Raw genomic sequence first — 14456 nt, forward strand, 5'->3', positions numbered from 1 at the left:
ACACGACGAGCTATAAGACAGACTAGACCCCACACGACGAGCTATAAGACAGACTAGACCCCACACGACGAGCTATAAGAGAGATGAGACCCCACACGACGAGCTATAAGAGAGATGAGACCCCACACGACGAGCTATAAGACAGACTAGACCCCACACGACCAGCTATAAGACAGACCAGACCCCACACAACCAGCTATAAGACAGACCAGACCCCACACGACGAGCTATAAGACAGACTAGACCCCACACGACGAGCTATAAGACAGACCAGACCCCACACGACGAGCTATAAGACAGACTAGACCCCACACGACGAGCTATAAGATAGGGACAGGGTTTATGAGGGGGCTTATATGGTGACCGTATAAAACAAAGAGGGTGTGTGTGTTTGTGCTTGTGAATGTGTGAATGTGTGTGGGTGTGTGTATCAGACCTGGTTTCAAATACTATTTCAAATATCTCAATTACTTTCACATACACATACACATACTTTCACATACACATACTTTCACATACACATACTTTCGAAGTAAGTATTCAGATATATTTTATTTGAAAAGACAAGTAGTTGAATATTTTATTGTATTTGGAAATAAACTTGGAAAGTATTTGAAAATACTAAAATACACTTATTCAAATACACTCCCATGCATTTAACTCAAATACAATTTGGTAAACTATTTCCTTTTTTACAAATAACTATTAAAATACTCAAATAAAAGTACTTGTTTTGGGCTGTTGTATTAGAAAATACTCAAATATTCAGAAAAAGTGTTTTAAATACCAGATACTCATGTATTTGAACACAGGTCTGTGTGTGTGTGTGTGTGTGTGCGTGCGGAGGGTGGCGGGGGGAGGGGGGGGAGCTGATACAGGGTCAGATGTATAGAGAAAACCAGAGAGAGAGAGAGGCAAGTTTTGTTCTGAGTAATGGGTTGAGTAACAAACATCACTATACATACCTTCGACCTGTCCAGTCTTCTGTGAGCTGAGTAGTCTGGTGTCGGCAGGAGGGGAGGAATGAGAGAGGGCAGTAAGGAAAGCAGGAGGATGAGGAATGAGAGAGGACAGTAAGGAAAGCAGGAGGATGAGGAATGAGACAATCAACGTTAAGAGCATTGGGACAAAGTCCTACATTTGTGTTAATAGACACAAGACGAGCTATAAGAGAGATGAGACCCCACACGACGAGCTATAAGAGAGATGAGACCCCACACGACGAGCTATAAGACAGACTAGACCCCACACGACCAGCTATAAGACAGACTAGACCCCACACGACGAGCTATAAGACAGACCAGACCCCACACGACCAGCTATAAGACAGACCAGACCCCACACGACGAGCTATCAGACAGACCCCACACGACGAGCTATAAGACAGACGAGACCCCACACGACGAGCTATAAGACAGACGAGACCACACACGACGAGCTATAAGACAGACTAGACCCCACACGACGAGCTATAAGACAGACTAGACCCCACACGACGAGCTATAAGACAGACTAGACCCCACACGACGAGCTATAAGACAGACTAGACCCCACACGACCAGCTATAAGACAGACTAGACCCCACACGACGAGCTATAAGACAGACTAGACCCCACACGACGAGCTATAAGACAGACTAGACCCCACACGACGAGCTATAAGACAGACTAGACCCCACACGACGAGCTATAAGACAGACTAGACCCCACACGACGAGCTATAAGACAGACTAGACCCCACACGACGAGCTATAAGAGAGATGAGACCCCACACGACGAGCTATAAGAGAGATGAGACCCCACACGACGAGCTATAAGACAGACTAGACCCCACACGACCAGCTATAAGACAGACCAGACCCCACACGACCAGCTATAAGACAGACCAGACCCCACACGACCAGCTATAAGACAGACCAGACCCCACACGACCAGCTATAAGACAGACCAGACCCCACACGACCAGCTATAAGACAGACTAGACCCCACACGACGAGCTATAAGACAGACTAGACCCCACACGACGAGCTATAAGAGAGATGAGACCCCACACGACGAGCTATAAGAGAGATGAGACCCCACACGACGAGCTATAAGACAGACTAGACCCCACACGACCAGCTATAAGACAGACCAGACCCCACACGACCAGCTATAAGACAGACCAGACCCCACACGACGAGCTATAAGACAGACTAGACCCCACACGACGAGCTATAAGATAGGGACAGGGTTTATGAGGGGGCTTATATGGTGACCGTATAAAACAAAGAGGGTGTGTGTGTTTGTGCTTGTGAATGTGTGAATGTGTGTGGGTGTGTGTATCAGACCTGGTTTCAAATACTATTTCAAATATCTCAATTACTTTCACATACACATACACATACTTTCACATACACATACTTTCACATACACATACTTTCGAAGTAAGTATTCAGATATATTTTATTTGAAAAGACAAGTAGTTGAATATTTTATTGTATTTGGAAATAAACTTGGAAAGTATTTGAAAATACTAAAATACACTTACTCAAATACACTCCCATGCATTTAACTCAAATACAATTTGGTAAACTATTTCCTTTTTTACAAATAACTATTAAAATACTCAAATAAAAGTACTTGTTTTGGGCTGTTGTATTAGAAAATACTTAAATATTCAGAAAAAGTGTTTTAAATACCAGATACTCATGTATTTGAACACAGGTCTGTGTGTGTGTGTGTGTGTGTGTGTGTGTGTGTGTGTGTGTGTGCGTGCGGAGGGTGGGGGGGGGGGGGGGGGGAGCTGATACAGGGTCAGATGTATAGAGAAAACCAGAGAGAGAGAGAGGCAAGTTTTGTTCTGAGTAATGGGTTGAGTAACAAACATCACTATACTTACCTTCGACCTGTCCAGTTTTCTGTGAGCTGAGTAGTCTGGTGTCGGCAGGAGGGGAGGAATGAGAGAGGACAGTAAGGAAAGCAGGAGGATGAGGAATGAGACAATCAACGTTAAGAGCATTGGGACAAAGTCCTACATTTGTGTTAATAGACGAGCCTGGTTTGTTGTTGTTGATGTTGTTGTTGTTGTTGATGATGATGATGATGTGCCTTTTTTTTTACCTTCTCTGGCATCACAGAGTGTGTTTTTTTAATTTTATTTTTGTAAATGAAGATTCATGTTCACGTGGTTGGTTTTGTGTTTGTCTCTTTAATCAGTTTCTTAACTCTAGCGAGAATAAGTGCCTGCCTATTTTGGTTGTGATGTAAACTCTTCGCTGTGTTCAGATGATCCGAGGATCTTCCATGTTTAATAGTTAGTGCTCCTGAATTCTTCTCCGTTCTGTTGGTCAAACTGTTTTTATTTGATATATTGTATCCCGGTGACATCACAAACTGGCATAACTTCACCAAATATGTCTTAATAGAGTACAATTACAGTACTATTGAAATAGTTGTTGTAAAAACAAACACCATGATAGATGAACAGTTAGGTGATTGCAGAATTTCTGGTACAGTACTATAATTCCGTTCTGTCCATTGGAGCTAACACGTGTGTGTGTGTGTGTGTGTGTGTGTTTTAGTTAGGGTTGGCCGTTGATTCAGGTGCTAAAACAGTGTTTCTGTTCATTGTTTTCATGTGTACAAACTCTTCCTGTATTCCCTGATGTCTAAGCCAATCACAGTACAGGACTACACATCCGTAGTCATTCAGCTGCCCACTCACAACACTGAAGTCTCCTATGCAACATTTACCTGAATGTTAGTACCACTATCAGGCAGTTGTTTAACGTTTTCCCCCCAATAGCTTGTGTTCTAATTCCTCTATGCTCGGCACACACATCTCACTTGCCACGGCTTCGGCTGTGTTTTTGTGTGTGTGTGTGTGTGTGTGTGTGTAAGTGGTGTACGTGTGTGTATGTGTGTGTGTGTATGTGTGTGTGTGTGTGTGTATGTGTGTGTGTGTGTGTGTAAGTGGTGTACGTGTGTGTATGTGTGTGTGTGTGTGTGTGTGTGTGTGTGTGTGTGTGTGTGTGTGTGTGTGTAAGTGTGTGTATTTGCAACAGTTGAGTTTGTTTACTATCTGATACCTCTGTTAATGATGATGCTGTTAAGGACAGTTTGAATAAATGCACATTCCAACCCTTTTACAACATGACCGTCTGTCTCTCCTTACGCTGTGTGTGTGTGTGTGTGTGTGTGTGTCACCCAGTAAAATACTATTTCACTATGAGCAGAAAGCTTAAATTCTTGTTAATCTAACTGCACTGTCCAATTTACAGTAGCTATTACAGTGAAATAATACCATGCTATTGTTTGAGGAGAGTGCACAGTTATATACTTGAAAATGTATCAATAAACCAGTTCGGCACATTTGGGCAGTCTTGAGACAACATTTTGAACAGTAATGCAATAGTTCATTGGATCAGTCTAAACCTTTGCACTTACACTGCTGCCATCTAGTGGCCAAAATCTAAAGTGCAGCTAAACTGCAATAATACATTGCAACCTTTCTCTTGCATTTCAAAGATGATGAAGAAACAAACAAAAAAACACTTTCTTTGTATTATATTTTTACATTTTTATATATATATTTTTTTATTTTATATATATATATTTTTTTATTTTATATATATATATATTTTTTTATTTTTTTATTTTATATTTTGTAATGTGTTATATTCTCCTACATTTATTTCACATTTCCACAAACTTCAAAGTGTTTCCTTTCAAATGTTATCAAGAATATGCATATCCTTGCTTCAGGTCCTGAGCTACAGGAAGTTAGATTTGGGTATGTCATTTTAGGAGAAAATTGAAGAAAAAGGGTCCGATCCTTTGAAGTAAACCAGACGTCACAATTCTCTTGCATTTTAAGTGTGTAGAAAGCCACGGGCACACTCCAACACTCAGACATAATTAAAGACATTAACCCCTTGTGACTCTGAATAACTTTTGTGTGTGTGTGTGTGTGTGTGTGTGTGTGTGTGTGTGTCTTCTCCAGGTCCAGCAACGGTGCTTCACCTGGAACACTTGGACACACTCTGGTGACTTCCTCTATTTCAGCCTCTCACATTCACACACCTCAAGTGTTCTCTCAACTCTACACAGCAGACAGAAGCACTGATGATGATGATGATGATGATGGTGAGGCTAGTTTAGAGTGCTCACCTCTCCACTGGTAAAGATGACGGTGGTCATAAAACTGACCTGATGTTTCTGTACTGACCAATGAGAATGTACATGTTGACAGTATACAATGGGGCAAAAAAGTATTTAGTAAGCCACCAATTGTGCAAGTTCTCCCACGTAAAAAGATGAGAGAGGCCTGTAATTTTCACCATAGGTACACTTCAACTATGACAGACCAAATGAGAAAAAAAATCCAGAAAAATCACATTGTAGGATTTTTATCTATTTCTCTTGCTTTGGCAATGGAAACATATGTTTCCTATAGCAATAAAGCCCTTAAATTGAAATTGAATTGAGAGAGAGAGCATCCCTTTCTCCTCCATAGCCTACAGTTTTTGTTTTGGTAAGAAGAAAAACATACTTTTTTGAAAGGAGCCCCGATTCATTTCAGCTCTGTAAGCCATGGGTGGGGGAGATCCCTGAGAAATAGCTGACAAGTACAGGCAAAACATTCCCTTATATAAATATACACATATGGCATTTTTTGGCGTTTTGTGTAACTTACTTTTTAACCTATTGTGTACATAATGTTGCTGCTTACCGTCTCTTATGACTGAAAAAAACTTCTGGACATCAGAACAGTGATTCCGCTTTAACGAGTCCGACGAGAAGGATATCCTGTTTTCACTGGAACAGGCCCAGATACACGCCTTTTGCGTGAAGAAAAGACGCAGGAAAAGGGGCTGCAGATCGGGCTTCTTGCTAACGTGCATCTTTGGAATAATTGGGATGTCTGCCCTGTGGGGTGTTTGGAGAATATCGTGTGAGTCCTGCTTGTTGTTGTTGTTGAAGATATCTTAGTCTAATCCGAGGTGAGTGATCGCTGTCCTGATATCCAGAAGCTCTTTTCTGCTGTAAGATACAGTTGCAGAAACATTATGCACAAAATAATTTACAAATATTGCGGAAAAAAAACACATAATAGCACAATTGGTAAGGAGACCGTAAAACGGCGGCCATCTCCTCCGGCGCCATTTTCCACTCGCTTTTATGCTCGCTTCGAGGCAAGTAACACTGAAGCATGCACGAGAGCACCAGCTGTTCTGGATGACTGTGTGATAACGCTCTCGGTAGCCGATGTGAACAAAACCTTTAAACAGGTCAACATTCACAAAGCCGCTGGGCTAAACGGATTACCAGGATGTGTACTCAAAGCATGCGCGGACCAACTGTCAAATGTCTTCACTGACATTTTCAACCTACATGTTTCAAGCAGACCACCATAGTTCCTGTGCCCAAGGAAGTAAAGGTAACCTGCCTAAATGACTACCACCCCGTAGCACTCATCGGTTGCCATGAAGTGCTTTGAAAAGCTGGTCATGACTCACATCAACAGCATCCTCCCGGACACCTTAGACCCACTCCAATTCGCATACCGTCCCAACAGATCCACAGATGACGCAATCTCAATCACACTCCACATTGCCCTTTCTCACCTGGACAAAAGGAACACCTATGTGAGAATGCTATTCATTGACTACAGCTCAGCGTTCAACACCATAGTGCCCATGAAGCTCATCACTAAGCTAAGGACTCTGGGACTAAACACCTCCCTCTGCAACTGGATCCTGGACATCCTGACAGGCCACCCCCAAGTGATAAGAGTAGGCAACAACACATCTGCCACGCTGATCCTTAACACTGGGGCCCCTCAGGGGTGTGTACTTAGTCCCCTCCTGTATTCCCTGTTCACCCACGACTTCGTGGCCAAACACGATTCCAACGCCATCATTAAGTTTGCAGACAACACAATAGTGGTAGGCCTGATCACCGACAACGATGAGACGGCCTATAGGGAGGAGGTCAGAGAACTGGCAGTGTTGTGCCAGGACAACAACCTCTCCCTCAATGTGAGCAAGACAAAGGAGCTGATCGTGGACTACAGGAAAAGGTGGGCCGAACAGGCCCCCATTAACATTGACGGGGCTGTAGTGAAGCGGGTCGAAAGTTTCAAGTTCCTTGGTGTCCACATCACCAACGAACTATAATGGTCCAAACATACCAAGACAGTCGTGAAGAGGGCACGACAAAACCTTTTCCCCCTCAGGAGACTAAAAAGATTTGGCATGGATCCCCAGATCCATGACACGGCCCGCTACCAAAATCTGCGGTCTCTCCTTCACTGCAAACGTGTTTACCCTCGCAAGGCTGCAGGCCCAGACGGCATCCCGAGCCACGTCCTCAGAGCCTGCACAGACTAGCTGGCTGGTGTGTTTACAGACATATTCAATGAATCCTTATCCCCGTCTGCTGTTCCCACATGCTTCAAGAGGGCCCCCATTGTTCCTGTTCCCAAGAAAGCTAAGGTAACTGAGCTAAACAACTACCGCCCCGTAGCACTCACTTCCGTCATCATGAAGTGCTTTGAGAGACTAGTCAAGGACCATATCACCTCCACCCTGCCTGACACCCTAGACCCACTCCAATTTGCTTACCGCCCCAATAGGTCCACAGACGACGCAATCTCAAGCACACTGCACACGGCCCTAACCCATCTGGACAAGAGGAATACCTATGTGATAATGCTGTTCATCGACTACAGCTCAGCATTAAACACCATAGTACCCTCCAAACTCGAGACCCTGGGTATCGACCCCGCCCTGTGCAACTGGGTACTGGACTTTCTGACGGGCCGCCCCCAGGTGGTGAGGGTAGGTAACAACATCTGCACCCCGCTGATCCTCAACACTGGGGCCCCACAAGGGTGCGTTCTGAGCCCTCTCCTGTACTCCCTGTTCACCCACGACTGCGTGGCCATGCACGCCTCCAACTCAATCATCAAGTTTGCAGAAGACACTACAGTGGTAGGCTTGATTACCAACAATGACGAGACGGCCTACAGGGAGGAGGTGAGGGCCCTTCCAGTGTGGTGTCAGGAAAATAACCTCACACTCAACGTCAACAAAACAAACAAGATGATCGTGGACTTCAGGAAACAGCAGAGGGAGCACCCCCCTATCCACATCGATCGGACAGTAGTGGAGTTTTAAGTTCCTCTGTGTTCATATCACGGACAAACTGAATTGGTCCACCCACACAGACAGTGTGGTGAAGAAAGCGCAGCAGCGCCTCTTCAACCTCAGGAGGCTGAAGAAATTCGGCTTGTCACCAAAAGCACTCACAAACTTTTACAGAGGCACAATCGAGAGCATCCTGTCGGGCTGTATCACCGCCTGGTACGGCAACTGCTCCGCCCACAACCGCAAGGCTCTCCAGAGGGTAGTGAGGTCTGCACAACGCATCACCGGGGGCAAACTACCTGCCCTCCAGGACACCTGCACCACCCGATGTCACAGGAAGGCCATAAAGATCATCAAGGACAACAACCACCCGAGCCACTGCCTGTTCACCCCTCTGTAATCCAGAAGGCAAGGTCAGTACAGGTGCATCAAAGCAGGGACCGAGAGACTGAAAAACAGCTTCTATCTCAAGGCCATCAAACTGTTAAACAGCCACCACTAACATTGAGTGGCTGCTGCCAACATACTGACTCAACTCCAGCCATTTTAACAATGGAAAAATTGATGTAAAAAATGTATCACTAGCCACTTTAAACAATGCCACTTAATATAATGTTTACATACCCTACATTACTCATCTCATATGTATATACTGTAGTCTATACCATCTACTGCATCTTGCCATCTTTATGTAATACATGTATCACTAGCCACTTTAAACAATGCCACTTTTATATGTTTACATACCCTATATTACTAATCTCATATGTATATACTGTACTCCATACCATCTACTGCATCTTGCCTATGCCGTTCTGTACCATCACTCATTCATATATTTGTATGTACATATTCTTCATCCCTTTACACTTGTGTGTGTATAAGGTAGTTGTCGTGAAATTATTAGGTTAGATTACTCAATGGTTATTACTGCATTGTCGGAACTAGTAGCACAAGCATTTCGCCACACTCGCATTAACATCTGCTAACCATGTGTATGTGACAAATAACATTTGATTTGATTTGGATTTGATTTGAAAAGGTACTACAGCTGCACCATCAAGAGCATCCTGACCTGTTGCCTCACCGCCTGGTGTGGCAACTGCTCGGCATCTGACCGTAAGGTGCACAGAAGGTTGTGCGAACGGCCCAGTACATCACTGGGGCCAAGCTTCCTGCCATCCAGGACCTATACAATAGGCGGTGTCAGAGGAAAGCTCATACAATTGTCAGAGACTCCAGTCTGTTTTCTCTGCTGCCGCACTCAATTAATAAAATCGCCCCTGGATAATTTACATTGACCCCCCCCCCCCCCCCTTCTTTTGTACACTGCTGCTACTCGCTGTTTATTATCTATGCATAGTCACTTCACCCCCACCTACATGTACAAATTACCTCAACTAACCTGTACCCAGCACACTGACTCGGTACCGGTGCCCCCTGTATATAGCCTCATTATTGTTACTCTTATTGTGTTACTTTTTATTATTACTTTTTATTTTAGTCTACTTGGTAAATATTTGAACTACACTGTTAGTTAAGGGCTTTTATAATTTCACGGTAAAGTCTACACTTTCATTCGGGCGCATGTGACAAATAAAGTTTGATTTGATATACGTGCATTTAGAAAGTATGCACACCCTTTGACTTTTTCCACATTTTGTTATGTTACAGCCTAAATTAAAAATGTATTAAATTGAGATTTCACTGATCAATACACAATAATTTCAAAGTGGAATTATGTTTTTTTTAAATTTTTTTAAGTATTATGTTTAATAAAAAATTAAAAGCTGAAATGTCTTGAATCAATAAATATTCAACACTTTTCAGAAAGTGAAAGCAGCTCTGGTTATACCTCTTATGGGCAACAAGAACATAAAAGAGCAAAACTAATCACAAGCTTTCTGCTAGCTGGCCCATTGGGCACCTGTCGCGGAACCGGGCGAGGTTGTCCCAACCTGACCCTGCCCCGCGCGCTGCGATCACACGTCGAATGCCGCCAATTTATAACGTCCCTGAGGGAAAGACCGCAGACAGTTATCTAGATTTCAAATGTTATGAGAATTTATTTCACGATAAAAAGGTCGTTTTCTCTCTCTTTTTGGAAGGAGAAATCAAAGTATTCAAAATGAGCGTGTATGTAGGTTAGTGATAATTAACAAGCTAGTGATATATATATATATATATATATTTTAGAACTGTACTTGGTGTCCAACTTGATAAGTTAGCTAGCTAGCTAACTACTGTAGATAGATACTATAGACATCTATTGAATGTGGAGTAGCTACTGTAGCTAACTTCCTAGCCTTTTCCCTCCCAGCTAACGTTAGCTATGGTTATTTCTCAATAGCACTTGTTTGTTTCTTTACAGGTTCATCTTTTAATGTTGAGGATGTCCTTAGACCTTCTACGAAAGAGGGTAATGTTAGGCAAACATACAACATGTTTGACTTTGCTAGATATATCTCATATCAAAAATGTCAAGCTGATATATATTTCAGGTGGGCATGAAGATGTTGAGCCCAAAGTTGAGCAGCTGATGAATAAACTTAAAAGGCTGCAACAAGGTAGCTATTATTAACCCCTTCCACACTACAAATTAATCATATATGCCTAATGGAAGAGCAAGGTTGATTAGGGTTTAAAATATACACGATTAATGAAGAACTCAGGCTAATAATAAAAAATTTGATTCAGTATTTTTTGTCATAATTGATCTAGCTGAAGATAACATCCTGCAAGCCATAATGGTTTTGTGTCAGTAAAAGTGTGGTTATGCATACAGTGTGGTGTGGATGTATGTGTCTTTGGTGTTTCCTCTCAGGTAAGAGAGCTATAGAGGAGGAGGTGAAAGAGGCCCAGTCACTCAGAGACTCTCTGCAGGAAGAACTCGATGCCCGTAAGAAACGCTGAAGAAATCTGGTTTTGCTCTCATACAAGTAATATTAGCTACATCCTTTGTTATTCTTCCCTTCCCACTGGACACAGACAACAATTCAACATCTATTCAACATTGTTTCCACTTAATTTAATTGAAATGATGTGGAAACAATGTTGATTCAACCAGTGTGTGCCTAGTGGGTTGCTTCCTTTGGGGTAATCACTAATCCAATATGACTGGATTGGGGGGAAATGATCTCCTGCTTTCAGCCATCCAACCATCTCAGATCAGAGATAAGCCTACTTCGAAGACAGGCTTCTTGTTTAAAGTATTGGAACGGTTTAGAAAAATATGAAGTGATGCTTAGTAGTTTTGGTTTTCTAGTAGTCCTGAAGTGTACAAAATTGATGACACCAGCATCACTTGTTCTTCCCCCAGTACAGACGGAAGCTTACCAACTGGAGGGAGTCCACAAAGAGAAAGAAGGTGACAACACACAGAACACTCACTTTTACGTTAAGGCCATACACATGTTATTCAACATTCAACAGATGCCCCTCACATTTCTCAAAAATAAAAACGGAAAAGTTTAAAGATTATCGCCAAAAGTAATGTCCTCAACCTTCCACTAAAGAGATACACAACTTCCACATTTTTATGGCCTTAGCACAGCTTATAATGAGGCTAACATCGCTAGAAAAGGTTGCTAGGCGTTGTATTAAGTTGTTATAGTATTTTTACAAGGTTGTCCACTTATTTTTATAGTTTTTTTTTCTCTTCGCTTTGTTAAAAAAGTAAGATACTTTTATATTTATGTCATGAGAAAAGTAGCCATTCTGGAAATACTGAGAGATTCCTGCCATGACATCATGGCAACAGAATGACGATTGGCTTAGAATAGAGTAAGCCTTTAGTGGAGACGCTTGTCTTATTTGACTTTCAGGGTTCGTTATATTACACACTGACTCATCTCAATGGTATGTTGATGTTAGAGCTGATGATTGTGGTCAGTCTCAAATATCTGATCCCATTTATCAGTCAGTCGTTCTTAATTTTCTAGTTACCGAATATTACAACACGTGAATGAACCTACTACCAAAATCAGTAGATCTTATTCCCTTCTCTGCCTGAAATCCATAGTGCTCTCAAAGGTAATACGTTTACAGTTGTTTTTGTCAATTTAAAACTGATGATGATGTCTTTATCCCAGAGTCGTGCATGGTGCTGCAGTTCCAGTGTGAAGAGATGGAACAGGACTCTACCAGGTGAGCAGTTACACCTGCCTAGTATGCACCTTCCCCTCTCTCCAGTCTCCACCCACCTTGTCATGTGGTCAAGTAGCCAGCTTCCAGATCCCTTCTTCAGATCAAACACTAGATGGCAGCATATCTTCATGTTTATGCAGGCCTAGAGCGGACATGATCTCTATTCAGAGTCAGTTTAAGATTAAATCATATACAAAGGGAAAGACTTGAAAACAGAACAATTGATTTATTGGCATCATGGACTAACATACCGAACCGAACCTGTGACGTGAGGAGTTATTCAGCAACATCTGGTGTTTGGTTCAACTCTACACATCTGCAGGTGGAAACTTTGACTCTAAAAATCCTGACAAAACAGGATGAAGACACGGCATGTGTCAGAAAGCTGCTGCTGGTAAAGAAATGAACTCTGCTATGATCCCACTGTGAGGTATTTGAACGCTCAATTCTGTAGGACCTCACAAAGACTGTGGTCTAAGGCACCGCATCTCAGTGCGAGAGGCGTCACTACAGTCCCTGGTTCGAATCCAGGCTGTATCACATGATTGGGAGTCCCATAGGGCAGCGCACGTTTGGCCGGAGTAGGCTGTCATTGTAAATAAGAATTTGTTCTTAACTGACTTGCCTAGTTAAATAAAGGTTAAATGTAAATTTATAAGAAACGTCGGTCTGTGCGTCTCAATAAATCACAGTGGCAGGAAGCATATCACAGTGGCCGACATTCCTCATCTCCTGTCCAGCACCTGAACAAGTTAAGTGTGTATGTGTCCTTGTTCACAGGCAGCAGCAGCTTAACAGGAAGAGTGAGGACCTGATAGAACAGTACAGATGTCAGATCCAGGAGACTAAGCTCAAACACAGGAAACACCGGTAACTATGTAGCGGTGCAGGGGGAACAGTCAGAATGGGTGCTTGAGCCATTAGACAGATCAGACTATGTATTGTGTGTTTTTTTTCTGACAGGATGAAGTTTGAAAACCATCTCCAGCAGCTGATAGAGCAGCATAAGAACCTGCACTCTGTCTTTGTGAGTTTGTCTCCTTGTACCTGTGAGAAATCTGAAAGATTTCAGAGAAGCTTCTTCCATGTTTCTTTCACATATCCAGTCTTTCCAGATCTGTGAAGTGTTGTGTCTTCCATCCAGAGCCCAGACAGACTGCCTGCTGAAATAGAGAGCGTTGAAAACGCCAAGTCTCAGCTGCTGAAGGCTGGTAAGAAACTCTGATGACTGTATACTTTAAACACAATAGACTTTAACATGGGCTATTAGCACCATCGGGTGTGCAACTGTGATGTATCTATGTCTGTTTGTGTGTGTGTGTGTGTGTGTGTGTGTGTGTGTGTGTGTGTGTGTGTGTGTGTGTGTGTGTGTGTGTGTGTGTGTGTGTGTGTGTGTGTGTGTGTGTGTGTGTGTGTGTGTGTGTGTGTGTGTGTGTGTGTGTGTGTGTGTGTGTGTGTGTGTGGGGGGGGGTATAGAACAGCTGAAGTTGTCTCAGCTCTGCCATCTAGAGGAGGCGCTGGATGAGGCCAGGAGGCAGACTTCGACTGACACAGCAGACAAACACACAGACTGAACCCTGGAACCGTACACTGTAAAAACGACCACTGTGTACAATTACAGATATTACCATGGCTCATAGTTAGCGAGGGTTCCGTGGGTAGAAGCAACGTTGTGAATGTTTTGTGATTGTTCTTCTGCCCTTGATGTTGTGTATTGAGGTCCCCTGTTTGATGTTGTGTATTGAGGTTCCCTGTTTGATGTTGTGGTTCTGAATCATTTGTACATCATTCTTTATTAATTATTTATTTGCCGCTGAGCAGTCTGCTTTTAAACAGATTAAATACAGTTGTCTCTGCTGGTTGAGGGTTACGTGTTTGTGGATTGAGAATCTCACACGGATAAGAATAAACAAACATCACCAACATGAATGCAACACAGACAGTCACCAGTAGTGGTGTAAAGTACTTAAGTAGTACTTTAAAGTATTTTTACTTAAGTATTTTTGGGGGGTATCGGTACTTTACTTTACTATTTATATTGTTGACAACTTTTACTTTTACTTCACTACATTCCTAAAGAAAATAATGCACTTTTTATTTCATACATTTTCCCTGACACCCAAAAGTACATTTTGAATGCTTAGCTGGACAGGAAAATGGTCCAATTCACACACATCAA

The 14456-nt window shown here is 42.7% G+C and overlaps 2 protein-coding genes across 2 annotated transcripts in view; both read left to right on the top strand.

The window, feature by feature from the left end:
* LOC110513484 (peptidyl-prolyl cis-trans isomerase FKBP9-like) overlaps positions 1-71 on the top strand; it is a 23233-nt gene extending 23162 nt beyond the window's left edge. Inside the window, exon 10 of the mRNA XM_036970862.1 lies at positions 1-71. This exon is cut by the window's left edge and continues 1696 nt beyond it. The gene's annotated coding sequence lies outside the window, so the exon portion shown is untranslated.
* A 10072-nt stretch (positions 72-10143) lies between these two features.
* si:ch211-199g17.9 (SYCE1 domain-containing protein) lies at positions 10144-14136 on the top strand. The gene is made up of 10 exons (XM_021562146.2): positions 10144-10275; positions 10503-10550; positions 10633-10698; positions 10956-11030; positions 11451-11498; positions 12223-12277; positions 13058-13147; positions 13241-13304; positions 13422-13488; positions 13754-14136. The coding sequence occupies exons 1-10, from the start codon at positions 10260-10262 to the stop codon at positions 13849-13851; spliced, it is 627 nt and encodes a 208-aa protein (XP_021417821.1). The 5' UTR covers positions 10144-10259; the 3' UTR covers positions 13852-14136.
* The last annotated feature ends 320 nt before the right edge of the window (positions 14137-14456 follow it).

The sequence above is a fragment of the Oncorhynchus mykiss genome, chromosome 32 (assembly GCF_013265735.2).
Source record: "Oncorhynchus mykiss isolate Arlee chromosome 32, USDA_OmykA_1.1, whole genome shotgun sequence".
Lineage (NCBI taxonomy): Eukaryota > Metazoa > Chordata > Actinopteri > Salmoniformes > Salmonidae > Oncorhynchus > Oncorhynchus mykiss.

Bases quoted from the DNA above. Each gene is read 5' to 3' on its own strand.
- si:ch211-199g17.9 (XM_021562146.2), top strand. The intron at 12,278-13,057 runs GTGAGCAGTTAC...CCTTGTTCACAG, and splicing joins ATGGAACAGGACTCTACCAG to GCAGCAGCAGCTTAACAGGA. The intron at 13,305-13,421 runs GTGAGTTTGTCT...TCTTCCATCCAG, and splicing joins AGAACCTGCACTCTGTCTTT to AGCCCAGACAGACTGCCTGC.